General features: G+C 47.2%; 1 protein-coding gene across 1 annotated transcript; it reads right to left on the bottom strand.

The window, feature by feature from the left end:
* Positions 1–2,822: 2,822 nt before the first annotated feature.
* On the bottom strand, positions 2,823–5,562 carry Crnn (cornulin). The gene is made up of 2 exons (XM_051156936.1): positions 5,390–5,562; positions 2,823–4,250 (listed from the first exon to the last, which is right to left on the bottom strand). The coding sequence occupies exons 1-2, from the start codon at positions 5,525–5,527 to the stop codon at positions 2,823–2,825; spliced, it is 1,566 nt and encodes a 521-aa protein (XP_051012893.1). The 5' UTR covers positions 5,528–5,562.
* Between the last annotated feature and the right edge of the window lie 3,596 nt (positions 5,563–9,158).

Below are 9,158 nucleotides of genomic sequence, written 5' to 3'. Positions count from 1 at the left end.
TTCATCCTCATCTTCATATTATTATCACCATCATCATCATCACCATCACCATCATCATCATCATCACCACCATCACTACCATCATCATCATCATCATCACCATCACCATCATCATCATCATCACCATCATCATCATCATCATCATCACCACCATCATCATAATCATCACCATCATCACCACCATCATCATCATCACCATCATCATCACAATCATCACCACCATCATCATCGTCATCACCATCATCATCATAATCATCACCATCATCATCATCATCATCACCATCACAACCATCATCATCATCATCATCATCATCATCATCACCACCATCATCATCGTCTTCACCATCACCATCATAATCATCACCATCATCATCATCATCATCACTACCACCATCATCATCATCAGCACCATCATCACCATCACCACCATCATCATCATCACCACCATTATCCTAATCATCACCATCATCACCACCATCATCATCGTCATCACCATCATCATCATAATCATCACCACCACCATCATCATCGTCATCACCATCATCACCATCACCACCATCACCATCATCATCATCATCACCACCATCATCATCATAATCATCACCATCACCACCACCACCATCATCACCATCGTCACCATCATCACCATCACCATGCATTATCAGATGATATGCCAAATGTTTCTATGGTTCCAGCTTTGTGTATGTGTGTATGTGTGTGTGTGTTTATTCTCTAGCAAATTATACTAGGAAGAACTAGTGGCAGTGGCATTTCCTGGATCCTTCCAAGTTTCTTGCTGTCTACTTTTGACATTTATACTCAAAGTACTGTGTTGGTGGATGGGAAATCAATTTGTCCTCACCAAAGCCAGCCTTGCCTTCCCCGTGTGCTTACCCTTAGCCTTGGTGCTGGGTTTTTGTTTTGTGTGTTCGTTTTCTATTTCTGCTGTCCCAAATAAATACAAACTTAATGACTTAAAACTACAGAACTGTTATTCCTACAGGCCTGGGGGGGCCCAGAAGTCTAGAAACAGGGCTCTGGGAGGACTACATTCCTTCCGAGGGGCACTTGGGAAATTTCCTTTTTAGCTTTGAGCGTCTACTTGAATTCCTTGCTCCTTGACCGAGGTTCTAATGATTGGTCCCACCATCAGGTCTCTTACTGACCACTGTTGCCCGTGTTTCACTCTTATAAGGACCTTTGTGATTATATTGAGCTCATCCAGGTCGGCCAGAATCAGCTCCCATCTCTGTATCCTGCAAAGCCCCCTTGGAGATATTAGGAGATAGTCGCAGGTTTTGGGGGTTGGAAGAGGCACATCTTTGGAAGTAGTCATCCTACCAGATTTTCTTTTATCTTTAGACAGTTTCATAAACCAACAATCTAGTGAGAAGTAGGCTTTCTACATACTTGTTGTGGGAAGCCTTTCAGAGTATCTGTTCTGTGCTAAAAGTATTGGCCCCTAGGTTTGTAAACATTAATCACAAGCGTCATTGCAAAGAGTAAGACTTTTTTGGCTTAGATTTGAAACTGGTATCTCCACGGGCTGGAGAGATTGCTCAGTAGTTAAGAGCACTTACTGCTCTTGCAGAGGGTCACCTTCCATTTCCAGTACTCAGATGGCAGCTCACAACCCTCTGTAACCCCAGTGTCAGGGAAATCGCCACAGGCTCCTGTACATGTGTGGCACACACACATTCATCCAGGCACACACACACATGCCACTAAAAATAAAACAAAAAACTCTTACATCTCTGGTGATTTATTGTTGATTTTTGTTTGTTTGTTTGTTTTTAGGGACAGAGTTTCTCTGTGTAATAGCCCTGACTATCCTGGACTTGCTTGGTTGACCAGGCTGTTCTCAAAATCATAGAGATCCTCCTGCCTCTGCCTCCCAAGTGTTGGGATTAAAGGCGTGTGCCACCACACCTGGGATCTCCCTGGTGATTTTTAAAGTAGCGTTGAGAGTTTCTGCCCTACACCTTGCTGATAAGCAATGAATGGGGCAACATAAAGAGCAAGTGTTGGCACAGAGTAGGAGGGAAGGCGGTCAGGGCCTCTCACTTGCGGCTAAGACCCTGGCAATGCGTGCCCTCATCCCTTCCCAGCACAGCTCCTGAGGGTCTTCCTCCATATATTAGTAACCTTAGGTCACTGTCCTCTGTCACCTTGCATTAGAGTCTTAACAGTCTAGAATTAGAGGAAATGAACAACAGTAATTTTATTCATGTATATATTCCAGTGGTTCTTTGAGGACTGTCACAAAAAAAAAAAAAAAAAAAAAAAAAAAAAAAAGCATCTTGTGGAAGAAGGCGTATGTGACCCATCTCTAGTAGGTATAAAATGTTCCCTCTCCTCTCCTCAGCCCTTTCTAACGCTCAGAGTTGCATACGGTTTCTCAACTTGCTGTTCTTTGAGTGATGAGGTGCTATGTTCAATTTAACACCAGAATTCCGGAGCCCTCGGTTGGATGTGCCCATAGAAATTATTGAATAGAACACCGAAGTCAGCTGCTTAAGCTTTTATTCATGTGCTTGGATGACAGTGGACAGGCAGCAGAGGTATAATGGCCCTGAAAGGCCCTGAAAGCTGAGGAAAATTCCATGCAAGGAGATGACCCTCATGTCTTCCTGTTTCTGAGAGTGTCTACATGGAAAAGCAGGCAAGAGGGCTGAATTTAGACAAGAAAGAACTTTGTAGAGATGACCACTGAGAAAGACCCAAAGGAGAAGAATCATGGTTGTCCAGCAAAGTGCTGGCGCAAGTCAGGGCGCGTCAGGGTAGGCCAAACTCACTCCAGCCGTCTTTTGAAGTCATAAATATCATGGCTGGTCTGTCTTCGAGTAGGAACTCCTTTCTCCTTTCTCCTCCTCCTCCAGCTGTGCTGTATCCTGGATCTGAGCTGAAGGGATGCCAGAGTGCAGGCTGCCAGCATCCTGGCTTGGGGTCACCATTTCCTTTGTGTGGTCATTGGCCCTTTCTTCTCTAACCATTGTGGGCACTCTCTCTCCCTGCTCTCCTGTCAGACTTGGGTGATTGCCACTCCACTCTTGTCTTTCTTTCACAGTGTTTGTCTCAGTCTGGACCTGCCCTCCTAGCACGGGCTCTCCTGTATCATAATTGTGTACTGGTGTCCAGCTTTGGCCCACACATGACTGTACTTGGGTCTGTCCCTTTTCTCGGTCCCCTACTTGACTTGTGGACAGGCTCTCGTCCTGCTCCAAAGTCTGAGTATACGACCCTTCCTGTGTCTGGCAGTGTCCTGTCCCCACCTGGCGTGCCTGGATGCTGTCTTGACCATGGATCTCAGTCTCTCTGTTTTGTCCATAGATGGCTCCATGTGTCTGAATACTGCTATTTCCTGCCTGCTGCCTCCTGCCTTGTTCCGACGTCTGGGTGTGTGTCTGAGTATATGACTCTGCCTGTGCCTGGTCGTGTTCTTTAACAACCTGCCTTCCCTCGTTCCTGTCTTGGACTTGAGTCTCAGTCTCTCTGTTCTGGTCAAAAATGGATCCCTGTGTCTGGATTCTGCCACTCCCTGTTTGCTGCCCCCAACCCTGTTCTACTGTCTGGGTGTGTATCTGAGTATGAGACCCTTCCCGTGCCTGGTAGTGCTGTGTGGAAGCTTGGTCTTCCTGGCCCCTGGCTCGCCCATGGCTGTTACTGTCTCTGTTCTGGTCACAGGCGGACTCCTGCGTGTAGAAGGTGCCTGCTTGGGTCTGAGTTGCGGTTCCAGCCGTGATCTCATCTGTCTGTTGACTAATCCGCAGAGGCTGCTGTGACCTCCTCTCTTTGGCGCAACTCTCATCTTCTGTTCTCTGCCCAACCTGTCCCATCGCTTGTATTTGCTGGGTTACCATCTCCTGTCTCTGTGGTTCAGCCTGCCTGTCGTGACTGCTGGCCTGTGTAGGGTAGCTGTCCTGACTCTGGGGAGGTGTCGCCACCCTGACCTGTCCTCCAGAAGCCTGATCTCTCTGTCCACGTTTGCTGTCACAGCACTGCTCTGCTCCATCCCTTGACGCTTGAGTGCTCCCTCTCTGGCCTTGCTCCAGCTCTTTTGAGGATCCAGGATAGCAGCTTTCAGACTTGTCAGACATGCAATCACCCCTAGGACTCGCATTCAGTGTCTCAAAGCAAGCCCGAGCAACTTTAAATACTAAGACTAGGAATTCCTTGAACTCTACAGCCCTTGTGTTATCTTCATCCAACAGGCGCAAGACTTCATCCACCGTCGCAGGATCATGGGGCTTCTGCGGGGAGAGATGAGGCGAAGTCAGCACTGCTTCTCTAAAGAGAAGCTGGTCAGATCAGTTAGTTGTATTTGCCTTCTAGGCTCCCTCAACCCCGCTGCAGACTGTGTGCTCAGACCCACTGGGCTGCCCACAGCATCTCCGTGTTAACGTTTCATTGTTTGTGTCTTTTGTTGTAGCATCTCTCTTATTCATGGGCAGGAAGCATCTCTTGTTTTTATATATTCTCAGATTTCAGGTCTGCAGGATGATCAGATGGGTAAAGGTGTATGGAAGGAGTGTATGCACTTGCTATGCTATTGTCCAGGAGCCTGGCTGCTACCTGGGGCTGCCCTTGGAACTTTGCCTCTGGCACCAACCCCACAGGAAGCACAGCAGAAACATGGCTCCACGGGACTCCAGAGAGCTTCCATGATGGGGGGTGGGGGGGGGGGGAGGGGGTCCCAGTAGGGCAGTGGGCTGCTCTGATCATGCAGGCACCATCCTAGTGTGACAGCCATGGCACCCAGGACCTCATTGTCTGGTCGCCTTTAGATGTAAATCAAAGGCCGAAGGTGCATTAGGGCCCTGTTTCTGGCTTGCTGGGTGGGGCGGGTCTCTCAGTGTCTCCTGTACCCACAGCTATTCAGAACGAGTGCTCCAAAAGTCTCATTTTGACATGACTAATAATTGGGCTAATATTTTGAAGCAACTGCTTTTGTGCAAGGCACAAGCAATCTCTTAATGAATGCTCACAGGCAGTCACATTTCATGCAGGGTTAGGAAATGCTTACTGTGTCAGATTTGACAAGCTCCAGAAAGCGATGACCACTTTCCCTTCTAGGCCATTTGAAGAATCTGTTCTTGCCTGAACTGCCTGTCCCTTTAGAGTCTCTTTACCTTGTCTTAAAATTAAATTTTAATTAAAACAGAGGCTCAAACTCAAGAGCATGCCCTTTCTCTAAGAATCAGGATGTGTCTCTCGCCTACCGCGGCCTCTCTCCCTCCCTGTTTTTCTTGGTTGCCTGCACAAGGGCTAACAGCTGGGAGGCGCGGATTTGGCCACTTACTCTTCACACTCCCCAGGTTAAGAGCGCTTGCACGCAGCCGCGAATTGCCGGCCCTTATCATGTCTTTCCTTTCGCCCCCACATATCATACCGCTATGACTTCGGCAAACTCCTGTTCCAGGAGCCTCTTCATCTCCCCACGCGTGAGCACTTTGCAGCCGCCCTCTGACCTGGCATAGCACCTGAAGGCTTCGATGATCCCGTGGATGTTTTGCAGCAGCTGAGGCATCTGGGAAGCTGGAAGATACGAAAAGCCCCTTTATGGACACCACTGTCAACTCCCGCTGTCTCCTCGCAGTCCTTTCGCCGTGCCTTCAGCCGTCCTTGGGTCTCTCCACCTTCCTTCATCTTTTCCTCAAGCTGTGCTTTATGATGGGGAAGGAGAAGCCCTCAGGACCCGGAAGTTTCTGAGTCAACATTTAATGCCGTGCTCCACCACCTACCTGATGTGGACGGGCACCAGGTTGCTTTGCTCGTCTGTGAGTCGGTTTATTCACTGTGAATGGAGCTGAACTAGCACTTACTTCAGACAGCTGTCATAAAGGCTTAAGGAGATAATTCCTAAGAAGCACCCCGTTGATGCCTGGCTTATGCTAAGTGGTAGCTATTAAGTATTATCATCGCCATCATCATTATTATTATGAATATATAAACATATATAATTTGTGTACAACTATAGACACTGTACTGCTCACAAAAGCACTTTTCTGTGTAATATATTTTAGGATTCTTATTATCACTACTATTTTTATAGGTGAGAAAAAAAAGCTGAGAGGGGATAGATTTGTGAAGGCCACACACTACTTTCTTTTAACCCCAAATGCAGTTAGTTCTTTAAAATATGCCTGTGGACAGCCTTTTCTTTTTCCCTTTCTCTAGGATGTTAGTGTCCTACTGGGAACATCCAAAAGCAGTTAAGTATACACAGGGTTAGGCCCTCCAAGGCCCAGCCTTACCCTCTGCTTCCCTGGGAAAGAGATTCAGGAAGAAGATGGGACATGCCTGTTGGAGATAATGGGGTTAGGGGTGCTTTCCTGGGAGAGAAGAGTCCAAGATGCCCTCTGCCTTCAGTCCTGGGACTGTCTAATGTGCTGGGAGTTGTGATGGATGGTTCCCAGTCAAAAGAGAAAAATGTTATTTCCATTAAGTAGGAATTTGGAGGTAGGTAAAGATGAAGATGGATGGGCAAGATACACACACACACACACACACACACACACACACACACATACTAGAAGACTTAGAGAGACCAGAAGGAGGAGATAGGCCATAGACGATGAGGTCTAAGCACAGGGGAGACGGAAGCTTGCTGTATCTAGAAAACCAGGGAAGGGACCTTGGAGACGAAGAGGAGGATTGTGTGGAGAGGACAGTGTAGGTAGAGAAGCAAGGCGTGAGGGAAGGAAACAGTCAAGGTTCACGAGAAAGCAAGTCACCGTGGTCAGAGGATTGAGGAGGTCTAGACCACAGCTGGACTGTACAGGGACTACTTTTCTATGACCCAGGAGTCAATAACTCAGACTCCTTCCTCCGTGTGCCTCAGGGCAAATAACTTCAAGCATGGCAGTCTTTAAACACTAACCTATAAATAGTGAAATGGACAAAATGTTCTTTTTAGTGATGATTCAGATTCTTAGAATAAATCTGCCGATTCGTCTTGCCTACGTAACAACTTGGAGTCAAGAAGGAAGTTCACATCAGCCCCTTCCTCCATAAGACGATTTATGTCTGGTTTGGCAGAAACAAACTGAATCTGATCCCACAGGCACACAGCGTTTGCAGAAAGCTCTTCTGCAAAGAACTTTCCAGAACCTTAAAGGGGGGGGGGGGTACGGAAGTTATGCTGATCCAGGAAGGTGCATAGGTGGTGGGTGGCTCCATTGCCACTGCCCACAGCATTTAGTCAGAAGGGCTGCAGGTTAGACCTAGGGAGAGGAGAAAGTTGGATATTGCTTCAGAAGAGCAGCATTTCCCAAGTGCTGAGGCTTCAGCCTGCCTGAGGCTCTGTAGGGGGCCTTTCCTTCCTCCAGCTCAGCCCGCTGAGACCTGACAGCTCAGATCTGGCAGCCCTGGGTTCATGAGCTCTGCTTGCCAACACAGGGAGAATGGACAAAAAGTTCTTCTGGATGGAACTTACCTAAAGCCCAGGCAGGATGGGACAAGTTTCTGTTAAGCAGTGTGTAGAGTACTTGCCAGTGGAATTGGCACCTTTTATAGAGGATTTAATGGCACTCGGATGTGTTTTAGACAGGATGTCTCCACCCTGCCAGAAGGTTTGGTCCATCCAGGGTTCAGCCCAGCCCAGCTCCACCTCCTTTCTTCTCCAGCTCACCTTCTGACCCAAGGATGCTTTCCTCTAATCACAGCCCCTTTCTGCCACAGCTGGAGCCGCCTCTTGTTGTATATGTCCCCTTATGACTAGGAGGTCCCTTCCCAATGAGTTGGACTCAGCAGTACTGTGCACAGGCCTGAGATCTTGGGGAATACCGTGCATCTCCAGGAGCCTCCAGGAGTCACAGAAGTCTTTGTTTCTTTATTCAAGCATTCATCGAAGATTATTCTTTTCAAAGTGTTTTATTTTTCTTTTGTGATACTGTTGCCGTCGCTTATACACGTTCTGGGCTCTTGTTTTGGAGCTGCCCTACATACCTAGTTTGTGGGCCCATAAGTGCTTTCAGTGTGTTTCTGTGTGTGTCTCTGTGTGTGGGTGTGTGCACACTATGTACATACACATGGAACCTGGAAGGAAACCTTAGATGTTGTTCCTCGGGCCCCTTCACACTCCACTGTCTTTTTCTGAGACAAAGTCTCTCTGTAGCCTGAAACTCAACAATCAGGCTAGTCTGCCTGGCCAGCAAGCTCCAGGAACCTACCTGCCTCCAGTTCCCTTGTGCTGGGATTGGAAGTACACACCACACCACCCATCATTTCTTATTCTGGATTCTGGGGATTGAACTCAGGTCTTGTGCTTTTAAGTTAAATATTTTATAGACTGAGCTAGCCACCCCCAACCCCAGATGTGGTCTCGATTTTTATTCAAATAAAAAAAAATCACTTTCTGCTCTGAGTAGGTAGCATTTTATAACTGGTAAGAAAAAAGGCTTAATGTAACTGTACATGGTTTCTTTACCTGACAGAAGGAACCCAGTGGCCCTGTGGGTGTGAAAGGTAAGTCCAAAGGGGAGAATGGTTCATACTGACTCACACAAACACCTTTCCTTCACACTTCGCAGCAATATCTGAAGTGAGAGTAGCTGGGGCTTCCACAATGTTGAAACTTTGCTTTTGATTCTTTCCTGCTCTGATACATATTGTCTCTGGGCTACAAGAAGAACACACTTGTCAACTGTACACACACACAGACACACACACACCTGGATGCATTGTACACAGTTCAGTGGACTCAACATCATCTATCAAGCCATATGTCTCTTTCAAACATAGCATCATCTGCATCACCTGCCAGACACCATTGATTAGTGGAAGAGATACCAGACTCCTCTCAGGCTGGGTGGCAGGTCACTTTTCACCCTGAAGATTCTTGACTGGCTTGAATGTCTGTCATTATAACATCAGCCACAAGCCCATCCCTTTCTGAAAGCCTGATCACCAGATCTTACAATCACTGGGGAATGCACAACGATGAACTGTACCCCCAAAGTAGCAAATGCGTTGAGTTTATCTAAATACATACCTTTTAAGCTACTCTGGAGACTGACTATAACTCGATGGTTGCAGAGTTAGAATGCTACAGGGAGGGCCAAAATGACATCAGGCTATCCTTAGTTCTTTTAATAGTCACTTATATACTCCACCTGTGTGTCTGTCTTAACACTATCTTGACATGTAGATTAAACCTG

This window comes from Acomys russatus, chromosome 15, assembly GCF_903995435.1.
Source record: "Acomys russatus chromosome 15, mAcoRus1.1, whole genome shotgun sequence".
Classification (NCBI taxonomy): Eukaryota; Metazoa; Chordata; class Mammalia; order Rodentia; family Muridae; genus Acomys; species Acomys russatus.
Note: the sequence above shows the minus strand (reverse complement) of the source record. Positions and strands in the feature narration are given on the sequence as shown.

Coding starts and splice junctions, on each gene's coding strand:
- Crnn (XM_051156936.1), bottom strand. CDS start 5,527: ATGCCTCAGCTGCTGCAAAACATCCACGGGATCATCGAAGCCTTCAGG. Junction 4,251..5,389: donor AGTTTGCCGAAGTCATAGCG/GTATGATATGTG, acceptor CTCTCCCCGCAG/AAGCCCCATGATCCTGCGAC.